Raw genomic sequence first — 24,272 nt, forward strand, 5'->3', positions numbered from 1 at the left:
AATAACTCAAAATCCATTATTGATCAATTTAATTTTATTACACCCTGTGTAGCAGCATTGGTTTAGGAGAAGCGGTAGAGAAAGGGAACAGTTACCGTATATGGGAGCGCAATTAAGTGCTAGGTCTATAAACGGGGTCAGTTTATGAGCACCAGAGCAGGAGCAAACTGACAAACAATGCTCGTCTGTTCCCACTTTGGCTTCATATAAACTGGCCAAGTGAAAGTGGAAGCCCACCACCCCCCTTCACAGATGCCCAACACTCTAGAGAGGACACAGCCACCATTATCATTCCTCCGGGGGACAATGGGTAAGAATGAGGCGGACGTGTGAGATATCAGCCAGTGTTGAGTAAAGGTGGAAGTTCCTGCAGACGGTCTCCACCACTGCTGAGAATTTCCATCACAAATGATGGTTTGTGCCCCGCTGTGAATGCAGACCAACCAACAATGCACTGTTTTGCAATGGAAAGTGATGCTGTGTAATTGAGTGCTCTCTAGCTGTGGCTGTCTTTTCCTCGTGCAATTCCGTCTGCTGCCCGTTATTGAATTGTCACATTTAGCTTTATTTTGAGTAAAGACACCATGAACTGACAAAATGCATTTATCTTCATCGGTCTGCCTTTAGTGTGGTTTAAACCCCCTCCTAATCTCTGAGACTTCTGAAAATAGACTGGCAGATGAGTTATGTTACAGGTATGAGTTATTTATAGCTGCAGCATTGTTTTCCAGCAGAAAACCACCTGACACGCCATCGGTCACAGAGCTGAGCTTGCTCTCGAGCCCCCAGACAAGGATTTTGGGATTAGTTGCGCCACGTTATTTTGATGGTCTTGGGTCGCCGATGCCTCATGGCTGCTCACAGTGTGTAAAATCCTTCTCCCTCAGTTTCCATCCTTTCGCCTCGCGCTCCCAGTCTATATGTGCAGACAGACATGTTTGTGCTCAGACAGATTTTGCTCCTGCATTAAAAGAATTTCCCTCACGGGACTCAAAGTTGTGGGGGCCATTAAACGCCACTGCCTCGCAGTATTCTGCTTCCTGTCTTGTGTCTAGACTGCAGCTTGTGCCATTAACCACTGCTTTCCTGTTTGCCCCTGCAGGAGATCAACAATCTTCTCCAGTTCTGCTGCAATAGCAAAGATTAATCCAGATAATAGCCCGCCAGATAATTGTTTTAATAAGTCTGATTTTCCTAATGGCATTTGCACGTGTGGGCGAACGGTAATGATGTGTAAACATGGAGACAGAGGAGCCGATTTGAAGAAAATATCTTCAATATTTACTCTAATTAGCTGAGATGCTCGGAAAAGTTATTTAGAGGATTTTAGCTCTGCATGCTGAATTACCTTTATTTGAGGAACACAAATCCTCATTATTTCTGTTTCAGATGATCAAAAATGTATGGAATAAAACCACTTCATAAATTTATGATCTTCAATCTTCAGTGGGCATTTTTTTTTGTTCAAATATTAATTCAGTCATAAAGCAAGCCTCTAATCTTTTTTTCTGCTTCAGTGCAGATGTCTGCTCCCAAATACATTTTTTAAAATTCTTGACTCAGAGGAAATTAAATCTCCCTTCAGAACTTCTGGATATTATTGATCCCCCTCCTTTCTAAGCCAGAGAGTCCGCGTGCCAGAAATCTGGTAACGTGCGCATGGGGAACCGCAGCGCCGAGCCTCAAATCTACCTTTGCTGTCTGATTCCTTCACCAAAGGGAACATTTAAAACCTAACCTCTCTGATTGATCATTGCCCAACTAAGCTGTCTGCACTTATCTTTGAGCTCCAGCCCAGGTTGGTGCTCATATTCATTTAGTCATCTCCAGCCTCCTCCATGCGCTCTACATTTTACATATGAAGCCAAACTATTACATTGCTGTGTTTTCGCTGGAGCCCCATTGTTACTGATAGAACGCCAACAACACATGGAGCGAGCGAGTGGGAACCCGACAGATGGGGGATTGAAAACCACACAGAAAACTTTGGCCCTCCCAGATGAAGACCTCAGCCTGTACATGCACAGCCATCTGACATTACGCTGATATTAATCGTGAAATTAGGTGGATTTCTGAAAAAAGGGAAATCCCCTTTCATCCAGAGATTCCTCCAGATGGGCATCAGGTTGTTGAATAGACTGCGGGTGACGTGGCGTCCATGTGCTTGTTTTGGGACCTTGACCCCTGACCCCCACGGAGGGTCGCCTCTGACGTGCCATGTGGACCGTTGACACTGCGGGTCAAGCTGGTGTCAAACTCTTGCCTCCTCGGCTTTAGTGCCTCATAGAATTTAAGGGAGGTGGGGGGAGACACGGCTGTCACAATAAATCCAATCATTCATTTGAGCGTGACAGGCACCTCTGGTCATCTACAAACTCTGGAAACTAAAATCATAAAAGGCTAACGTGAGGAATTATTATACATATATTAGCATATAAATAAATCTGATTCATTTTTTCAGTTTTAACTAGTTCATTTCCTTTTAACTTTAACTGATGCTAATAAAAGCTGACCCCCTTATGCAAATGGGGTAGTTCAAAGCGGACAAGCATTTGCTCAATTATCGTGTTTATCACGATTTTTGCAATATTCATGGTAGATGACAACAGTACGAGACTGAGTGATTGAGGTCACCGGCACGTTAGGCCCTTTAAACTGGCTAACGAGCTACATCTGAAAAGGTTCTCGGGTTTATGACTGTGAGTAATGACACGCTGCTGTAGAGTTCTGCACAACAAATGTCTCAGATGAAAAAAAAAAAGTGGAGGAAAAAAAAGCCCACATCCCGGATAAAGCCAATAACGCAGTTGCACCGGAGGCACATCGCCCACCCTTTGTACGAACCCCCAAGTTGAGGCACGTCTATGATTAAACCTCCTCCCCTCCTATTTGCACAAGGAAAAGGCAAAGCGGTGCCCCCCTCCCCCTCCCCATTGCCTCTGAAAGAGAATCAGACAGGCAGCAGTGATATTAAAGTGGGGGAGTTTAAAGTGGGCTCCTGTGCTCGGGGGGGGTGCAGTGTAGATGGCGGCCCAGGTGCCCTTGACAGTATCAACCTAAACTGTCCAGTTGGAGCGTAGTCCATCACAGTCTGGGTCATTCGGACTGATGATGGTTATTTCATCTGTTCCCCTCGTCTGCTCCGATCCTGTGATGCAGATCTAGAGGTCACGTCGGGGATTTCTGCCTCTCTCGAGAGTTCATAGAGTAAATCACTCTAATATCTGGGTCTGACTCCGGTCCCCTCCTAGCTGCTAATAATTATGTGGTTAGTCGAGATGATTAGGTCACCGACCCAGACAGGCCACAGTAAGTCTGTGATCCTCCCACCATGACAAAGCAACTGGAAATGACTTTGAGCTTCCATAATGGATGAAACATGATCCTCCAGCTTGTTCTGTACAGTCCTAAATAGAGCCACCAGAGGAACTTACTAATCCTTCTAGTCTGAACCTTCTGTTAAATCTTCCAACAATATTGGTGCCCATCATTCAAATGAAAGAGTCAGTGATGCAATAAATAATGAGTGTGTTTGATTCCCTGTTCAGGAAGTCTCGACATGACATCAAACCTGGAGAAACTAGTTCGGCCAGTGCCACCATGGTGACATGATGGACTGGGGATTTCAGTCATTTTGAGCCCATTAATGAGCACAGAAGAACCTTTTCAGTTTCATTTCAGTTTGGAATCATTAAATGGAGAAAGGGACTTTTTAAAGGTCCCTGATCCACTCAACGAGGATGTGTTGACCTTCAAGAGTTAACATGCTGGATGATTGCATCTTTAGATCTAAAACTCAAATATTAGATGATACCCAACATGTGGAGTAACAGGAAATATGTTAGTTGACTGGTAAGACAGAACTGGGTGATGCTGAGAGGAGGAGGACATGACAGCGGTACCGAGAGGAGAACGAGAAATAAATCATATCTAAAACCAGAGCGGCGGGATTCTGTCCCACTCTGTCCTGGAGCAGGAGGCCACCAGCTGTGAGCAGCTGGCAAACATCAGGTGGATCATTTCTGGGACCCAAGACTGTGATACTGTGTTTTAATAAAACACTGATGGCTGTGCATCAGGATGGGATGTTCTCTCCAGGTGGCACCTTTGATGGACCGGTGACGTTTATAAAGTCAAAATAATACCACTCCTATGACCGTAATAACAGATAAATAAGAGTTTATCCGGCTATCAGTGAAACCATAATTCAAACATTAAAACCAGTCCCAGAGCTCGCTGCCACTGGGACCACTTCATCAGTGTCAGTGCTGGATCGATAGCTGCTTTCAGTCTTTGGCAACGGCAGACTGCTACCTTGTGTTTTTAGAGGCTAATGTAATCCACTTAACCACGGCAGTCACAGACGGTGGTGCAGGGAGCAGCAGAACACGCTGAGTTTACCCCGTGGTGAGTTCAGATAGAATAAAAAATCAGTATTTATAATTCTTATGTCACATTAGCCCTAAACTCCTGGTGACCTCAAGTCACGAGAGGCAGATTTCAGGAGGTTCTTTCTAACTCCTTTCTCTCTTGCTCTCTCTCTGTCTCTCTCCCTGTCTGTCTCCCTGTCTGTCTCCCTCTGTCTCCCTGTCTGTCTGTCTCTGTCTCCCTGTCTGTCTGTCTCTCTCTGTCTCTCTCCCTCTCTCTCTCTCTCTCTGTCTCTCTCCCTCTCTTGCTCTCTCTCTGTCTCTCTCCCTGTCTGTCTCTCTCTGTCTCCCTGTCTGTCTCTCTCTGTCTCTCTCCCTCTCTGTCTCCCTGTCTGTCTCCCTCTGTCTCCCTGTCTGTCTCTCTCTGTCTCTCTCCCTCTCTGTCTCTCTCTCTGTCTCTCTCCCTGTCTGTCTCTCTCCCTGTCTCTCTCCCTCTCTGTCTCTCTCTCTGTCTCTCTCTCTGTCTCTCTCTCTTTCTCTCCACAGGACCTTTTAATTATTGATTTTCAACTCACTGGGCCTCATCTCTCCTCTCATCTCTGCTGTCTTCCCTCCTCTATCTCTCTGTCCTTTTGTCTCCAACACGAAATCTCTCACAACAGCATCAAACACACACGCGCACAGATCTAAAAACACGTGCGCCTCTCCTCCTCCTTTCTTTTTCCTGACTTGCCTCCATGGCAGAATTATGCAGCGTCAGTGGGAGGGCCCAGTGATGGTAATTCACCCCCCGGTCCGTCACATCACTACCTGGAGGTGAGTGAGCACAGCTCTTTCCCGAGGAGCCCAGAGCAGGAGCTCAGGGGCATCAATAATCCAGCACCTCTGCCCGTGCTAACGGCGGCCTCACACAGGCTCATTAAACGCAGCGTGTTGGTGCTGCAGGAGCACAGCGTGAAGCTAATGACAGATTTCTTCCACACGTGCACACCTGTGAATGAATGCTTGTAATATTTGGTCAAAGCATCACATTTTATTGTGGAGATTATGCAACAGCCCTCCGGATGAGATGCGATCCCAGCACTGGGATGTTGGCGCGTGGAAAGTCCTCAGCGTGTTCACGCCCACGAGAGGTTTGGGTAGATTTTCCATCGAGCGGCAACCCAACCCGGTGAGAGGCTTCCGTAAATAGGCTGTTGCTGCTCTCAGAGGGGCTGAAACACACGTACAAAAAGCGACGGCTACGTTTTCAGAGCCACAAGCGTGTAGAGGCACGTGCATGTGCGTCGCAGCCGAATCCAAACTTGATTGTTCTGACCTTGGACTGAGCCAAATACCCTTCAAAACATCTCCATTAGGAGCATAAATTGAGCAGAACGCCCCGACTTTGGCACATTCATACAGACACGAGCCCTCGTGTCCGCGAGGCCACTCCCAGGATACAAACACATTTTAAAATAGACACTTACAAACACCCAAAATGGCTCCCAGCTCCATTCCTCCTCTCCGCATCCTCCTCGGGATAATTCTGTCCGGGGTATTCTAGGACTCGGGATAAGATAATCCGGGGACAGCTGCTCTCTAATTTTAAGTGGAAGGCCCGAGGATACGGGTATCACAGTGCACGTTAAAGTGGGTAAAAATGGTGCAAACGCTGGGCAGATTCTTATTTCCCACGCTTCTTTGAGGCACTTACTGTAGTTTCAAGTGCCCTGAGCAGGTCAGTGTCTGAGCGGGCTAGGCTATAGCTAAGTCATGACTCGCTGGGAGCCTTTCGACTGCCGTTGCCATGACAACAGTGCCTGCAGACGGATAAAACCAGCACGCGGTTGCCTCACTGGAGACTGTGAGGTTTGTGTGTGTGTGTGTGTGCGTGTGTGTGTGGTGATTACGACAAATTTCATGCAGCCAGCTGGTCACATAACCATCAGTTACTGGCATAATCATCTGACGGTAACTGGTGCCGCTGGCTGTGGCCCTGCTGCTGCTGCTGCTGCTGCGTGTCGATGACTAACGATGATGTTGCGTAAGGTCCAGCAGATTCCGTATTAGCGTCAGCATTATCCAGTTGATGCAGTGATGCGATCTCAGCGGCACCAGGGCTCCGCCGTCACCCTGGAAGAGCATGGCTGTGGTGGGGTGCCCACAGTTCTGCTGGGCAGGTCCTGCATCTGCAGTCGGAGCACTCAGAGGTGAAGTTCATCCTTCAGATGTGAATCTTCGGAGGAAAAATAGGAAGGCTGGTTACTGTTTAAAAACTGGGACGTTGTTTTTTTTTTTTAGGTACATTTAGAATATTGTATCAAAAAAAGCTTTCTGATACTTTGAACATTCTCAGATATTTTTTTTTTCTGAAATCGACAAAAAAAAGATTCCAAATGTCACACGTTTTAACCTCCCCAAATCATGTCCTGTTTCATCTGCTCAGAAAAATGTCACAGTTCCATTTAACACTTGACCTTTCCTCAAAACCTGACATTTTTATGATTAAAAATGCGGTGGTTCACTGACACCAGGAAATCTCTTCAACGTTCCATCCGCTAATTGCCAGAAACCAGCAAACACAGGTTTTATTGACTCCTCAGTGGTTGGAACGGCGGAGGTGAAACCTCTAAAGCTGTGACTTGGCTGTTGTCTCAATCACAGCCAGAGTTTCCCCCTCCTCTGTTTCCACTGCTGTCAGACGGGCGGGAGGACCGGAGGTCAGGTTCCTCAGCAGAAGTCTGCTCTGTCCGCACTCTGCCAACAGTCACAGTGACCATCGACCGGCAGCGGCCCGTACAGGCGCTCTGATTGATGTCCCCCCCAATGCCAAACCCCCGCAGAGAACGCTGACTCATTCTACTCATTCCCAGCATTCAGCAGGAACGTCACGCATACCTCACCGGTCCAATTTATCCTGAGGTCAGAGCCCATGAATAGTTCAGCCGCAGGGTTTAACAGGCAGTGTTTTCCTCCCTCATCAAAGGAGGCGATTTGGTTGTTCGTTGTGTCCGTGGGAAACACAAACAATGCTGGCATTTTGTTCTTTTTAGCTTTCCCAGAAAATGGAATATGAAGAACAAAAGATTTGATTGTCCTTTTGTCTAGACTGCAGCTACGCTGGGTGAATTCAAATGAGAGAGTTGAGCATTTCTAAAGGAAGTAAGATCAAAAATGGGAGATGGAAGGTTCAGATTCTGATGTTTTCCACACCTGTCGTGGAAAAACCAGACCATAATCATTCCCACACAGTGTCATGTGCAGGAAATACATTTAGCAGTCCGGAAGCGCTCCAGTGGGAATCCTGGAGGTGGACAGGTATGGTGATCCGGAGGGAGCACCGTGTGGAAACCAGCTTCTGTCCAAGCAATAGAGCAGCTAAAAAGCAGCTGCAGCTGGCGGCTACCGGCCTCAGGTCCCAGCGGTGCAGCTGCAGATATTTTGGTGTCATGAAGGACGTCTCCTGCAGGCAGTTATTGATGGGCTTGAAACCGGATGCATGTTTCTTAAGAGGAGATGATCGTGACAGAGGCGGACGCACGAGCCGACTCAACCTTTGCTAAAATCGACACGGCCTAGATTTGGAGCAAACAGGTGCAGCGTGAAGGGAAAAAAAAGAGACAATAAAAGGCTTCCAACAACATCGAAGGTTTTATCTCAGGGTAACAGGGACCAAAGTTTGTGTGGAAACAATGACTGGTGTCTCCAATCTGGGAGAATCAAAGGTATTAATCTAAAATATACCAGCAGACGGGCAACAGGAGGCGGAATGAAATATTAATGCGTTCAGACAGATCGTCAGTCTTTGCTGTTGACCCCTCCAGCCCCACCGCTCGACCTCTTCAGAACCCCGCGGTGGAGCCACACTTTGTTCACATTCGCCATGTTGCGTTCTCCTAGAGACGCGAGACAACAACGTGCAAACTGGCTCACGGAAGCATCATCTGGGAAAAGGATGCAAACCAAGCAAGAACAAAACAGGGACAAAGAAAATCAATCCAAAAGCTTTTGAATGACGGGTGTGGTGAAGCAGAGTTGGCAAGTAGAATGATCATACGATGCCTTTTATGTTGGCAGGAGTGTGTTTGGATGAATGTTTTGCTCATTTCCTGGTTCTGGAAAATAAGGTGTGACAGTAAAAAAGGGATTTTATTTTATTTTTTTTAACTCAAAAATGCAATTTTACCAAACACTTTCAATATTCACCAGAAAGTCGATGAAAAAGTTTGAGGAGGAAGCAGCTTTGCAGCCAAATCCAATAAAGCAGAAGGGCCGAGTCTCAACCCGATAAACAGAATAAAGAAGGAATTGGGCTAGGAAAGCAGTTTTGTGTTAAAAATCTGAGTTGCTGCTCTGCGAGTGAGACCTTATTTTCAGATACATGAAATATTCATGCGAGCTTAAAGGCTGATCCCTCTAACAGATCACAGGGATTGAAATGAACCCAGGAGAAGTTGATCGTCTGATACATCAAGGGAGGTAATTTTGCTGCGAGCTGCAGGATGTGGGAGCAGAGCTGCTCTGAGTCAGGAGGTTTAGGCCTGACTCACCGAGCCTGCAGAGATTTGCCAGTGACGGTGCACGCTTGCTCCGCACTGTGTGTCCTCCTCACCTGCACGGCTCATCTCAGGTCTCCTCCCGGCTCGGATTAACCGGTGAGTCAGGGCGAGAGTCCCCTCCCGCACCGTGGCAGCACGTCCTGGATTAGAACCTTCTGTTTAAACTACAGAACACAGCAACAGAGCTGTTCTCCGGGCTGTTCTCTGTCACTTGTGCTTTTTTTTGTGTTAAATCACCACATCATTTGTGGACAGGGGGCACGTTTTTGTGCATTTTCGAGCCTGACCTTGAAACGCTGCCTTTATGCAGTTTTTGTCTTGGCCAGAAATGAATTTAATCACTCGATTTGGTTCCTTTTTCGTTTTGATTAAATTGACCTTCAGCATGAAATTCGTAGAACACTGTGCCAACAAGTGTTCCGAATAACTCTAATTAAAGTTCTTCTTCAAACAGAATTAAAAGGGTCTCTCAGTAACACACACACATGTTCTATCTTTGTGGGGACCTGCTCTGACATACTACATTATCCAGCTCTTCACTTTAACTCTAACCATCCCAGCAACCCCCCCAACCCCTGACCCTAACTCTAACTGAAACCCATTCATATTTTTGAACATAATATGTACCCCCCCCTCCACACACACACACACACACACACACAGTTGCGTAATGCGCTGTGATAGAGCGGCTGTGGCTGTGATCCCTCTGACGGCAGGATGGGAGCTCACGTGTACAGTCAGAGGCAGCTTATGTGGCTGGAAGGACGAGAGCGCACGGTCACATGACTGTCTGTTTATAATATCAGCCTGCAGCAGGCACAGCGTGGCAAACACAGTCCGCATGCCGCCGTCCCGCCGTCTCAGACCACTGTTAAAAATAAAACACTAGAACGGGTGAGGAGACACTTCTCCATGGTAACGCTGCAGATATCAGGGTGTGAAATTGCTCCTGTCCCAGCTTCTGATATGACAAATTATATTCTGCTGGCAAATCTGGTTATTTTCCACATGAGTTTGGTGACGCTATTAAAATATCACTAGGGTACATTTTAGAGGGACACAGATGGAGACCCAAACATCAACCACGCAGCTCTTATTAGAAGCACCTTTTGCAGCAGTTCCAGCCTCTTTTTGGCTTTGACGACAACCAGGAAGGACATGGAGATATTCTGATGTTGGTCTCTGCAGATCCTCTCTGGGTGGATGGAACATCAGGTGTCCCCAGACATGTTTGAAGCGTCACATCTGGTTTTCAAGTACAGTTTGTCCCTGGACCTTCCTACATCCAGCTGCCCCTCAGCCCTGGACAGTGTCCCTGTCCCCCCAGGCTTCACTTCTAAACATGTTGCCCAGAATTAGTAAGAAGTCTAAATGGTTTAATCTTGGTTCCATCAGTCCAGGTGTCTGATCCAGTGTCAGAGAAGCCCGACCCAATCAGAGGGACGCCTGGTCTCTGTCCCCTGAAAGTCTTGGTTGTTTGAGGATGATGAAGACCAAGTTTCATATCCTCCTCCAGATGTTGGGGAAGTTTCCAGGCAGTTCTGCCCTCATGGCTCGGTGTTACCCGAGTCGCACTCTGCTGAGCTCAAACACAATCAAGAGATGCAGAAGAAGCCCCAGAGCTTTTAAAGGAAGAGACAAAAGCAGCTCGTGAGTGTTTAAAATATCTTTAATGGATCAGTTGGTACTGTGTATGATTTGGAAGCATTAAGTCAGGACACGATCAGCAGCCGTACAAAACAGAACCCAACTAATGTCGACAGGGAAGAAAATCAAATACAAAAACAAGTCAGGCAACATCAGTTCATCACAGTAAAAAGATTCATCAGTCAGAGTGAAACTCAACAGCATGCTGAAAAATCAAAAATGTAACCATACAGATGACCTCTCACGCACGCACGCACGCGCACGCACGCACGCGCAGGCTTGAACGAAGGCTGGGGAAAATATACAGTAAGACGCCTTAAAGAGAGCAAAAAAAAAGATAAAAATGCATAGACAAAATGTTCTGAAACAACAGTAAACATAAGACAAAACACCGTTGTCCTTTAGGAGGACAGCGTGCTGGCGGGTTTACATTTGTGGCGATTTCCGAGCACATTCAAATAGAAGTTGCAGTCAACGAGTTAAAAATGGACAACGCATTTCAAACTCTTTAAAAAAAAAAAAAAGAGCTCCCACAAATGAATGTACATACAATGGTCGTCATGGCCGAAGACGAGGCTTTCAGAGACCCAGGTGAACGAGCGTTAGAGACCACGATGCAGACATGCTTGGCTTCAGAAACATTACAGTTATCTTAATTTATACAAGTTACTCAAAACACATTAAATATTGAGCCTGTCACTAGAAAAACACCTCGGCTTGGGTCTGCCGCTTTTTTTCTTCTTTGAGTCGCTGAAGGAATAAAAAGGTTTTCAAAATTGTTCTCTCTATCGACACAAACAGCGCTATGCTAAAAATCTAAATTGACTTTTTATTTTTTGCAGGTATCCCACTGATAATAGTGCAAGTGTTACAGTACAGTCAGAAACAGCACACGGTTCTTGTGTTTGGCCTCAGGTGTTTCCTCACAGGTAGTTCAAGATTAGAGTTTGAGGGTATTTTAGTGTGAACAGAGTCACAGATAAATGGTTGATTTTAATGATCTGTCGGAGGATTCGCTGAACAATAAATTATGACTACAGCTCTTTTTTTTTTATTCTTCTAATCATTTTTTTTTTTTAAATCTTTCATGTAAAAACAAAAAAACCCCAAAGAAATACAATTGGCACAATCATTTAAACATTGTATTTTCCCAACTATCTGTACAATTAAAAAGATCTTTCCCATGTTACAATAACACAAGAGCAGTGTTAGTTTGTGAACACCTGTGATCGGTGTGATTGTATCTGCTAGTGTCTTTAATTCTTGTGCCTTCCTTGTGACAAAAGCGCTGTTGCACTTGACAGCCTACAATTCAAAATAAAGCTGCAGGAAAAACACACACACACACCCACACACACGTGTACATACGCACACGCACACACGGGGCCTCATTTACAAAATGATTCAACACCATCCTCTCACGTTAACTTACTTCATTTAGAAAAAAAAAGTTCTTGCTAATGTTTTTTGGCCAAAGTGGCCTTTATGTGTTTGTGTACGCCTGCATCATTTTCTTAACGCACAGAATCTTTATGAATGAGGCCCCCAGGACAAAAATTTAAAAGAAAACGCCCCGTTTGGACAAGCAGATAAAAGCAGATAATAATTTACATGTCAATCGTTGCGACTTAACCAAAAAGAAAGAAGGTATTTGTCTTTGCTTCGTTGGCTGCTGACAGGTCAGTTCCCCAGCAGCAGATACCACAAGTAACACTGCCCAAAGTCTCATTCAAGACAAAATAATACAAACTAACAACACCCGACAGACAGAAAACAGAACTACTGATAATCATCACCGAATCTGTGAGTGTTTTCACTGACTTCCTCCATGCCGTTTGTATAGTGGGGGGTGTTAAGAGGACGGGAGAGAGCCGGGCAACGGCCTGCTGCTGCCTCCCCCCTCCTCTCCTGCACCCCTGCCTGGTGCCTCCCCGCCCCTGAGCTTGTCGTTGTGTTGCGTGGGTGGAGTTTCTGGCGGTGTGGGTCACGTACGGGATGGGAGGCGGGCATGGCTGGATGCGGTGGGATGGCGTGAGAGCGGGAAAGGGCAAAGGTCACTGGCGCCTGTCCTCCGTCTCTGACCGCGAGAACGCCGTCACCACGTCCTCTGCACCTGAAAACCACCAGGAGATTATTCACCTTTGTCTGGACCGCCGTAGTGGGCAGAGAAGCAGTGACGACTCGGCATATTAAAGGGATTTCCTGTCATTATTACCCTGTAAACGCTGTCGGCTGCATCTGTGAGCGAGGGGGGAGAAGGTGGCGCTATCCTGTTCTGCTATTATAACAGTTACATCGGAGGGTGCCAATCAGGCAGATTATAAACACGTACGTAAAACTCACTAAGCTGTGGAAACGCAGATGTGCCCGAGAGATAAGAGACGCTGAACTAATTTGATGATGAGCCCATCGATGGATCCTGCCACCTCCAACACTAAAGCCACTTTCACTCCTTCATTAAAGCATCGTCACAAATTGGTGAAGTGCGTGAAATAAACGGCGCAACCGTCAAAGACGCCCCGAATGTGAGGCAACTGTCCTCAAACTTTGATTAAATACTCATCTTTTAAAATAGGAAAACAACAGCTGGCAAGATTCTGTGGCCCTTGGCAGGTGTCAATAATCACTGCGGTACAATTGACAAGATACTTTCTCATAATTAACACCCTCCTTCCACCCGCAGAGAGCTCTTAACGGCACCTCTGGCACGCTGGCTGCGGGAAAAACTCCACCCTGCAAGGGCTCGTTAGCTTTAATTATTGCAAAGGTAAAAGTAGGACAGGCTGAGCTGCTGCGTGCATTTGGCACCAACTGCGAGGACTCTCCTCCTCAGACTGCACATAATGGTGCAGTTTTGTGCCCTCTTCAGCTAGCTGTACAAGGAGGCTAATTAGCATGTTTCTTTTCAGGTCAGCGTGATCATCTGGAGTTGTTTGGGGGGGAGGGGATCCCCCAGATCCTCTTCTCACAGGATCCCGCTGGTTTACCAACAGGCTGCTGAGGCTGTTGGTCAGGATGACAATAACTCCGTGTTATTGTCCTATTATGACAATTTATCAGACCTGTATCTCTTGCTAGCTCTATGAAGGACTCCATAACTGAATGGACAGAAGCAGACAAGTCTAACACGGTGTGTAGCAACCACGTCCCGGGTCCTTACAAACATTTCTCGTCACGGCAGTTGCCTAGTGACAGATAAAAATCAGACAACTCTAATGGTTGGACGCCTGCTGCGGCTGCTTCTGAGGGAACATCTCAAAGCCTCGGGCCTCCGCCACCATCACGGCACAGACGGCCCCTCGCCAGGACCTCCAGAAATAGTTTCAAAGTAATATACACGGCTCAGGAAAAAGATGTTTAAATCAGAAAAAAGAGGCCGTCGGCATCAGGAATAACACCACCAGCACACGACAGTGGCGGCTTCATCCTTCCTTTTCTCCTTGTTTTGATTGCTCAGATTTTAGGAGCAACATTTACAGCAACACTGAAATGGCAGGATTTTAGACCCCCCGCCGCAGCCATCAAGTCTTATCGGGTCTCCTGCCTGAATCCAGAGACGGAATGATACCGAGGTTGCAGCATTTGAGGTCACAAGCTGTGCAGGGTCAGCCGAGAGGATAAGGACCCCCCAGGAAAACAGCAGCAGGGGTGGGTTAAGAAGCAAGTATGACCCACTGCGAGGACGTCTGTGTGGTCCGGCATGTTGACGACAACAAACAGCAGGACCTCTCTGACATTTGAGTGATTAGCTGCTGTTTAAGAAGATGAAAATAAAAGTGAGGGGGGCAAAAGCATATTTGGTATTTGACGTTGGTGTGAGTCAGGCAGCCCGAGGTTCTGATTCACGCTGCAGTAAAGAACCCAAGAGTCAGTGCCACCCTGTCCGGCTGAGTAACGAAGGTGGGCCCTTCTCTGCGTAATAGCTCTGGTTTGAACAGACCGGAGTCACAAGGATTGCACAAGTCTGCAGTGTGACGGGGGCGTGACCATGCTTGTGAACGGCGAGATGGGAGCGGCTGACCGGAACATCACACCTTCTCGTTAACACTTTGGCTCGCGGACGGGCCCCCTAACGACAGCCGCCTTAATCTGCTAGATGCGGCACGTCGCAGCAACACCAAAGTCCGCAGGGACGCTTAGATTTCCTAGGACAAGCGTGGTTGCTATGGCAACGCCTCCGTCTATGCTCTTTTGTCAAAGCCCTTTCTGGAAGGAGCAAAGTTGTCACATCAAATCAGACAAAGAGGGAGGCGGCTGGGTTGATGTCATGTGTTCTGTCTGAAACACGCGGCTACAATTTAACAGGTGGTCCCAGTAACTGGACTCACACACAAACTCAGCTACCACACTATAAAGTATGATCCTCTCTTCTGCTGCATTTGGCAGAAAAACCATTTGGCCTCAATAAACTAGCAAAACAAGAATTTACATGTATGGTAATCAGCCAATTAAAACCATCTAAATGTAGACTCTGACCCATGGAATAGAAAAATGTGCATGATCTGTGAGTTGCTCCACACAAAGAGGGAGATTTGGGGTTTGGAGAGAATTATCACTCAAAGGGAAGACAGGAATGCTAATCCAAAAGTATGTTTGCTCTCGCCCACTTCTATTTAACACGTCCACGACGCAACCTTGAGCTCGGAGGAATCAATACCTGAGCGTGTCTTAGCTCTGCTCGTGTCTTTGCTGTCCTCTAAATGTGCTGCCGGTGGATCGATGGGGCCAGGCCCAGGACGTGACACCGTCTCTTCAATCAGAGACCCGCTGAGGACGCCGGTATGAGAGCGCCCTGAATCAGCACATCCATGCACTGTCCTCTCCTTCTAACCTTTTAGCTGGGTGGTGCCTGGAACTCTCACCCCTAACGGTGGTTCCAGTCCTGCCCGTCGATGCATTTACCAGTTTAATAATATCCCAAAAATTGCTGATTTCAAAAGGCGTGACCGAAGCTCTAATCATCCATCCGGTGACAGGAATCGTTTGAGGCTAGAAGGAGAAACTCCAAGGAGACAGCGTACTGACACACACTCTCCCAGACAGACAGACAGACAGACAGATGACCGAGGCTCCGCTACCAAATTACAGTCAAACACAGACCACAGTTAAAATCAATGTGTCCTTCCAACTCAGAACACAGCTTCAATCTTCCATAGTCATGGCCGATGACGACTTCGACATTAAAAGATTTAGTCCAGTGGATTCAGCTCTAAATTACAGGGAGGGTTATGATGCCCTCAGCCTGTAAATGGAGCTCTTGGAATGAAAATTGCCTTTTGATGCAGCCCGTTTAACAGAGAGAAACATATTTACCTGAAGCAATAACAAACATGCAATCTATCAGTAGGCAGGAACTGGGGTTGTGAGTTAACTCTTTATATCACCTGACATTATTGCTGAATAATCTCAGACCATCAGCAAAGTGTTTAAGTGTGATTAAATCTGCTATCTCTGTGACGCCTAATCACGGTTCAGACGCAGACCACTAATTATTTATGGGCGCAGAAGAGCAGGCAGAATGCCAGAGACTTTAAATGTGTCTGTGATGTATAATGCATACTCGTGCACCTTTCACCGCATCCTTCCATAATTAATGAGGCTCTTCTTGGCCCTTTTGAGTCCTGTAACTAACAGACGGCAGAAAGGCTGAGAACATGGGTATCCATTACAAATGTTAGCTGGGTCTGCAGGAGTTTGAACAGACTCCAAATGTACTCCTCTTGTTTGAATCACTTCAGTCTGGTGCTGATGGGATTGAGGGAGAGGACTGTTTAAGGTGCCTGTCCTACCTCATTCATTTATCTATAAAAGCCGCTGCTCTCAAGAAGATTCTATTTAATACTCCCCTAAGTGTGAAGGCTAAGCTAAGCCTGGCCAGCGACTGATAACTCGCTGCTTGCTCGTCCCCAGCGCCTCCTGATATTTGGTTGACTCCAGCGCCCTCTTGTGGATCAAAAACTCTGAGCTCCCCCTCAAAGCACGGGCGCGCGCACTTATTGGGATTTATGTCTACAGTAATACATATATTGCTTTTTCTCACCATCGGGGAGGGATGAATCTATAGCTGTAACCAGTGCAGCCGTGAGCGGTGACAGTGAAACTGGTGCAGCTCTCACAACAGGCCTGAGTCATGCGTTCCCAGCCGGCCACACTTGGCCCAGTGACTAATCGCACGGTGCCGCTGGGCAGCTGAGTGGGCCTCAGTGCTCCCTCAGGGAATCCGGGCCTGTTGTTCTGATGACTAAGGTGCAGCCTGTGAGAGGATTTTCCCTTGCTTTCAGGCTGTGTGACGTGGTCCTTTCGGGACGCGTGGAGGCGGTGGTTGTGAACTGATTTGACGTCACCACCAGCTCCCAAGATGACTATTTCAAACATGTAAGACTGAAGTTTGAGCGTCCTTCCCAGCGCCTTACCTTGGTCGATGTTGTGCTGTGGCAGCTGGCTCATCTGACTGTGGACCACACCCGCGTAATTCCGGAGAAAAGCCTCCTCGCTTGGTGTGAGCTGAGGAAAACCAAAACAATGTTATTGTGTTAATGTTAAGGCTACAGAAAACACCATCTTCTCCGGCAGGGGTAAACGGTGCATTTATGAACATTATTAGTGAGTTCAATGAGGGCGCGTGGCTCTGTGTGTGTTTAAGGCACATTTGCCGATGGGCGCTAATGGACGCGATCAAGTCTGATCACCATGGTAACGGTGTAAAACCTCTGTTTCAGCATAAGGATCCAGGTAATGTCACTTTCACAGTGCTGATGGCTGATGTATTATTAATGCGCGTGCAGAGAAGACGCCTTAAAAACAAACTTGCTCCAGAAAAAGCACACCTGCTACTTCAACATGTGACCTCTTAGAGCCGCGTACATGTGAAGTTTTAGTGAAAGCTGTGATGCTGCTGCTGCACCATTTATCATTTATTCATCCTGACCGTGCAAAGAGCATCATTTTATTCGAGTTCTGTCGTTGGCGGTCACGCACTCGAAAGTAGAGCATCCTCAAATGTTGGCTTTGGTTTACATATTTTATGAAATATTTACAGCTACAAACTTTACAAAACACTGTTTTAAACAGATGTTAAACAGCTGTGCTAGAATCTGGCTGTGCCGTGGAAGGATTATTTCGGGAGTCTAAATTTAGATGCAAGAAGATCTAAATTTTACTTTTGTCAAACACAAGTATTCGACCACAGAACTATTCAACTACATGGTTATAAGGTAAAATGCAAGTTATCAATTACATTTTTAGATATTTTTCGGCACCCATAGCGGAAAACAGGAGTTTAAAATAACGTGTAAATCCTGCTTACATTTGATCCCATTTTCTTTAACATAAGTAGGACCCGCACTTTCTGCTGGATGTACATGTCTTCAGGAGACTTCCCAGGGGCCTCCTCGCGGTTCATCCCCGCTTCTCCCGTGGCTCTGGAAAGACAAAGCAGAAACGTTGACTAGGAAACACTCAACATTCTCAGATTAGAATGATTTATTAATTGCCTCACATCGATGGTGATAGTTGAGATGCATACACACTGAAGAACGTACACAACAACCCCCCAACCAGGAGCCAAATGGGGCGTTTGGCAGCGCGCGGCTGATGACACTGCTAAGCTTCCATCTCTGATTCTCTCTGTCTAATGACCTATTTTTCCCTGTCAGTCTACAGAAATGATACAAAATCTAGTAAGGAAGGAGTGAAGGCTGGGCAATGACATGGCTGCCAAAGATAATGTGGGTGCCAGAGGAGGTGGAGGTGCTGTTACAACAGTGCACGCCGACATCAAAGTTGCCTGGATTTACATCACATCTGTGACGCGCCACAAAGAAAGACGCACGTCTTGGAAAGAGCTCTGAAGGAATTAATCACAGACAAAAGGCCCTGAAAATCTCGAAAGGGACGAATCTAATTCAGCACACGCAAAAACAAACGAAATGATTATCAGCATGCGAGTCAGGAGCTGTTGTGGCCTTCGATCTCAGGCAGGGAAACGGGAGCCTGGGTGTGATGCTCCTGCCAGTTACTCCGGCAGCTCGTCTACGCAAAACACTGCTAATTCACGTTGACAGGCTGTTTGATGTGGGACTATGTTTAATTGAGCAGCCGGCTTGCCAACCCCACCTCAGAGCCTGGGGTGTGTGTGTGTGTGTGTGTGTGTGTTGGAGGGGAATGAAGCACCACTGACTGTTTGTGAGGATACAGAGCAGCTAAAGACCGTGTTCCTGCTTCCAGTCCTTATAATTACAACAACCGTCGGTGTCTGTTTACAGCAACCGGGACTTTGTCTCCCCGTCTTTCTTCAGCCACACACAGCGGCGGGACCCTGAACGCGGACAGGCGGACACGCTCGCCGCTCACTTTTGTGTAGATTCCGCTATTTAATTGGGAGAGCGTCGAAGAGGACGAGCCAGGCCGACATGAAAAGGGGGAAGCGCCCGTGCTGCGTTCCAGCTCCTCTGTGCACCTTCAGGGTGGCGGTGTGTGGTTGTATTTGGGACGGGGGGGGGGTGGAAACGCAGCGAGGCGGTGCCTTCGTGTCAGTGTCACTGACATGTTTGATCGTGCGTCTGAGCTCCCGGCTTCAAACGGATGCAGGAGCTGAGTCTTGGATCAGAGGGAGCCACCAGCGAGGAGCCATACGGAATGAACGCCGTCGACTCGGGTGCAAACTGGGAGGAAAAAAATGAGCTGGCGCACGTGAGCACGTGATGAGATGAAGAAAATGACTGCAGAAGGGGATCGATTTAGAGCGCCACAAGGTGTTGAGAAGCTAGCAAGGTGTAATGAGCGCGACATACATTTTAAGATGTTTGACGGTTTTTGTATTTTAGCTATTTGCGGCAGAACAAAAGGCCGATGTTTTCCATATTTATCGTCAGTATAAATAGGCTCGCGGCTTTGATGATGGAGGCAGTTGATGCCAGCTTTTGAAGTCTGAAAAACAGCCATATTTAGACGCCATTTGGAGCCTCAGCAGCATCTGAAACATTTAATCTGATCCCACTTTCACAGAGATTTCTGCAAGGATCCCAATAGGGAAACATGGAAGGCTGCAGAAATGGGGTGAGATTGGAAATGAGGGCAGCTCTTTTCTGCTGTCGTCACGTGTTTAGGGAAAGATCTGGAGAAAAAAAGGGCTTCTTTCTTACTCCTTTTTTAACCAACCTGATCTGAAGTCGTGCTGGGGGGCACACTTTACCAGGTTCCCACACATTTTTATGGTCAAATTCAAGCACTTTCAAGGGAGCTTTCAATTATTCCATCACCGCATTACTGGGATAAAATATATATCTAAAGAAATACATGTAAATGGGATTTTTGCCCTGACTTTTTTTAATCGCAGTGATATAAAGTGATTGTATTATGCTATACACATCAAAAAATGATGTTTTATAACAGCAAAAAATATAATTCAAGCACTTCTCAGACCTTGAAAACAGTATGAGACTAATCCTTTGGGAGGAGAGGAAGGCAAGACACCAACACCACCAACCTGATTAGACTTCTGGAGGTTTTCTCATTAAGGAAACTGAGGAGTGACCTATACGACCTTAGCTCATGAAAAGGAAGAGAGCTACCGTGCACTGAGCAAGCAGGTCAAATTCAACCCTCCCCTAGCTGTCAGTCAAAGACCTTTTACTGCGAGGAGACGCCAACACAAAGGAGAGGAAGACACAGAAGGACATAAATGTAAAAATAATTGAGTTTATATACCGGAACCAGCAGCCACCGTTGGTTGTGGGCGACTTTGGGTCAAGTGTCCACTGAATGACTTGGATTCACGTTATAATCATGATCACCGCAGATGTAAATTTGACCTCTCTTTCCATAAAATGGTTGTTTAATCGTTCGCCCACAGTTAAAGCCGAGCCACAAACAGGTGTCATGTTGTTTACACCCTCAAACAAAAGATTTGTCGATTCTCTAACCTCTTAACTTAGTTAGTCTGATTAAAATAAACTAGCGTTATTATGCTTAATAGCAGCGCAGGAGTGCCAAACATCACTCGTGCCACTGGATGACAACATTTACACGACAGTAATGAACACGTAATTGTATAACGGGCTCGTCCATCCAACCCTACTGAACAAACACCCTTTACAACCATTTCCCAGATGAGCTTCGACTTTGTACAATTCCACACACGTGTACACAAGTCCTAGTTTCATCTGCATCAAAACTGGATTACAACAAATCCAGATTCCAAGATCCACTAAAAGCTGCACCTACCAGAGCAAAAATATAGAAAAACCATATAACGTAGACTACAATAAGGCTTCTGTCAGGCTCCTTTGTGTGCTTGATGTCAGATTGTAGAGGTGGGCTGGCGGAACACTAATCCCTGGAGATAAGCTCAGCCAGCCTCAGATGTGTGGGGCTAATATTTGTGACACAATCAAAGGAATTCTTTAATGCTGCTCTGCTTCTCGTCCCCCCGTCTGTGCAACCCGGGATTGTAAGAAATTCCAGCTTCGTGATAGGTGGAGATTATGCTAAAGAAAAACATGCTAATTATACAAACTGCTCATATTAGAAAAAGTCTTCCAGCAGTCCTGAAGCAGATGTGATAGATCTAGCAGATATATCTGGAAAAAGGAGCTTTTTTAACACATTTACACCTGATTTCGTCCTGACAGAAAGCCCATTTGGTGCTATAGTAGGATGAAACGGCCAGAAAACTGACACAAAACAAAATGTAAGCAAAGAAAAATGGTTTGTGCCCAAATGAGCCGGGTCAGAAAACACGAAGACTATTCCAACACTGTGACTAGGCCACATAGTGCGGCCAGGATCTGCTTCCAGAGATTACTGTATGCAATGTGATAGCTCCTCACATTTGCTGAGGGTCACGCAGGACAGAGGCTGCTGCGGCCCAGTCACACATGGCCAGGTCCACTTACTGGGCTTTTTCAGCTGCTCACAGGATGCACAATGTCCGATTGTTTCTGAAATCAAATTCTCCAGCAGCAAGCAGAGAAGAGAGGAACCCAGGGCGGGTTGAGCAGGAACAGCGGTGCCACTGGGAGGCACACTTCTGTGAGCCCTCTGAGAAAGACGAGGCGGATGGAGAAATAACCTCAGTCCGGAGCTGCAGCGACAAGCTGAGAAAACGTGTGAGAAATTTAAGAAGGTGGGAAGTCTGGCGAGGCCGCCAGCTGGACCTTCAGCAACCTGTTCTGGTGCTGCAGAGCAGCTGTTGCACGGCAGGTACACACACACTCTAGTTTCCTGACGACACAGACACACACTCTCTGTTGCCTGATGTCCAACTATGGCACCAACGTCCACAAAGCTGCAGATGGAGCAGCGATGCTGAAGTCAGGGGCGGGTGTTCTGCTTTAAAACATCAGTTTTAAAGAGCGTCGGACTCTCTCGGGGTCGGGGCAGCGCGGGGGGGTCTCAAAACAACCAGCGTGAGCCAAACGGGCACAATATTGAAAAGAGCTCCGACTTGCAGGGCGGCTACGCGCTGTTTTTGTGCCGTCTCCTTACATGTACCGTGCACACAACAATGGCGGCAGTATTTGGGGACAATGCTGCTGATGTGGATTGTGGAAAAGATGATTGATAAGTAGGTCAGGCCTTGTTGTCAACATGTGAGGCATGAACTCAAACAATTCTGCTTAACTGTAGCAGGCCTGGTCCATAGCTGGGGTTCAGGGTGCGCTTCATTATCCTTTGACTACGTCCCATCCACATCACAGTGACACCGGGACCCCCAAGACAATGAGTTACAGTACAAAGAGCATTTAGTACATTTACCTCTTGAAAAGAAAAGTGATTCATTAATATAACGTGACTACGACACCACACATAATACAAAGCCTGTACGCCACAGCAGGATTAATGCATATTGCATGTGTTCTTGATATTCTGCAGCCCCAAATTTCACACACAACAATGCTCTATAACATATGTAAATTGGGTATATGATCTCACAACATCTTAGCTCTCTCCTCAGGGCCCCTCAGAAGAACTGAAACAGAAGCTGCTGCCTTAAGCTGGTCCCTCGGGGGAAAGGCTGCCAGCTTTCAAAAACACCCGTGTCTATGTAGTGCATAAAATTCTGAAACTTGTGCGATCAAAGAGATGGGGGAGACATATATATATATATATAAATATATATAAACAAACACACACACACACACACATAAAGGCATGTAAATGCTCGGGATCCCGTCCAGAAAAGACCAGATTGCTAGCTTTAAAAACCATTAAGGCGTTGTATTCATTTGGTGGCCTCGGTCACACTGGGGCGAGCGGCTCTTGAATTAAGTCAAGCCACGACCGGCTACGCTGTGCGTCAGTTAAAGCTGACAGATTGCCAATTTCTCGTGCCAAAAGCAGAGCGAGAGATTGTGAGATGACATGACCCACCCTCCCAAACAGTCCGAGCAGGCAGCTGATGAGGTCCCCCTCCAGCTCAAGGGGGCCGTGCCAAGTGCTGGAAAGCACCTGCCTTGAATATGAAGAGGCGAGGGAACGAGACGAGGTGAGGCCCAGGGTCCTAATTTCACTCCAAAATTGTTTCAGGGGAATGTGCAAAGGAATACAAGCCAGGCATGCTTTAACCAACGACGGGAAGCACTCTGCTGCTACTGAGGGCGATTAGGAGCGTTTGCCAGCAGCCTGGATCCCCACTGGGTGCAGCCGTCGTCAATGCCCCGGCCATCGACAGGGTGTCTGCTTCAACGCTCTGGACTGCCAGCTATCTGACAAGTGGGGGAAAGCAGACACTATAAAAGGCAGGGTGGCACAATGCACCCAAAGGTGGCAGGAACCAAAAATAGAAAACTAATGTAGGATGGGAAAACAAATATCAACACAAAAATGAATAGATCACTTGTTCTTGCTGCTTAAAGGGCATTTGAAATGTTAGAAGGTAATAGCTAAACATGCTGCTCTGTAAATGTACCATTTTCTGCCCAATTCCTTTTAGGAGAAAACTATAATAATATAGAAGGACGGGTCTGTGTGCACGTATATATATATATATATATATATATATATATATATATATATATATATATTTGTGTGTGTGAATGAGAATGAATTAGCACAGAAAACTAAATTGTTTGGGTGAGAAACGTGAAACATGACTGAGGGCTTGTTGTTGTGCTCCAGATCCCAGACTCCTCTAACTGTAGCCAAGCTTTCGCTAGCGAGGAGCAAACCTTCCCTGCATTTCGGTTCGGTTCGATTCTCAAGCAACAATCGACACAAAGCGACTAATGGTCCGGCGTTCTCGTTGACTTTGAATCCCTCCGTATGTTGACTTCATAAACGCCGAATACAGCGTCCGCCGAACCGGCGCGACTCTTAGCAAAGCATCCAAAGCTAATAAGGCATGCTAGCTTGTTAGCATGCCGGAGACAAAAGCCTGAATGAAGTTCCTCTGGGTGAAAACACCATCCAGGTACCGCCGCTCTACCCGAGGTGGAAGCGCCGGAATTCAAACACAAAGATAGTTTTGATAGAACAGAAAAAGCCCAAACCCTCGCCTGAACAACGAACCACTCGAGCTTACCCCTCCTGGTCCAGGTTTTCTTTCTTCTGTGCTCCGTTTGAATGGTGTGTTGCTGAAGGAAGGCGTCCTGTTCCGGGGTCACATCCCTCCAGTCGGCGGAGCTGCGGAGGACTGAACGAGGCGAGAGCTGCTGGAGGCTGCGCTCACCGCCGGCCGCCGGGGGCGCTGTCGAGCCGCGCACTGACAAAAAACTAC

General features: G+C 46.8%; 1 protein-coding gene across 1 annotated transcript; it reads right to left on the reverse strand.

Moving 5' to 3' along the window:
* Nucleotides 1-10,559: 10,559 nt before the first annotated feature.
* ctnnbip1 (catenin, beta interacting protein 1) lies at nucleotides 10,560-24,228 on the reverse strand. The gene is made up of 4 exons (XM_003963119.3): nucleotides 24,078-24,228; nucleotides 17,862-17,976; nucleotides 16,969-17,059; nucleotides 10,560-12,668 (listed from the first exon to the last, which is right to left on the reverse strand). The coding sequence occupies exons 2-4, from the start codon at nucleotides 17,955-17,957 to the stop codon at nucleotides 12,610-12,612; spliced, it is 246 nt and encodes an 81-aa protein (XP_003963168.1). The 5' UTR covers nucleotides 17,958-17,976; nucleotides 24,078-24,228; the 3' UTR covers nucleotides 10,560-12,609.
* Between the last annotated feature and the right edge of the window lie 44 nt (nucleotides 24,229-24,272).

This window comes from Takifugu rubripes, chromosome 3 (genome assembly GCF_901000725.2).
Source record: "Takifugu rubripes chromosome 3, fTakRub1.2, whole genome shotgun sequence".
Taxonomy (NCBI): domain Eukaryota; kingdom Metazoa; phylum Chordata; class Actinopteri; order Tetraodontiformes; family Tetraodontidae; genus Takifugu; species Takifugu rubripes.

Coding starts and splice junctions, on each gene's coding strand:
- ctnnbip1 (XM_003963119.3), bottom strand. CDS start 17,957: ATGAACCGCGAGGAGGCCCCTGGGAAGTCTCCTGAAGACATGTACATC. Junction 17,060..17,861: donor TAAAGAAAATGGGATCAAAT/GTAAGCAGGATT, acceptor GGTTTTCCTCAG/CTCACACCAAGCGAGGAGGC. Junction 12,669..16,968: donor ACAGCACAACATCGACCAAG/GTAAGGCGCTGG, acceptor GGTGGTTTTCAG/GTGCAGAGGACGTGGTGACG.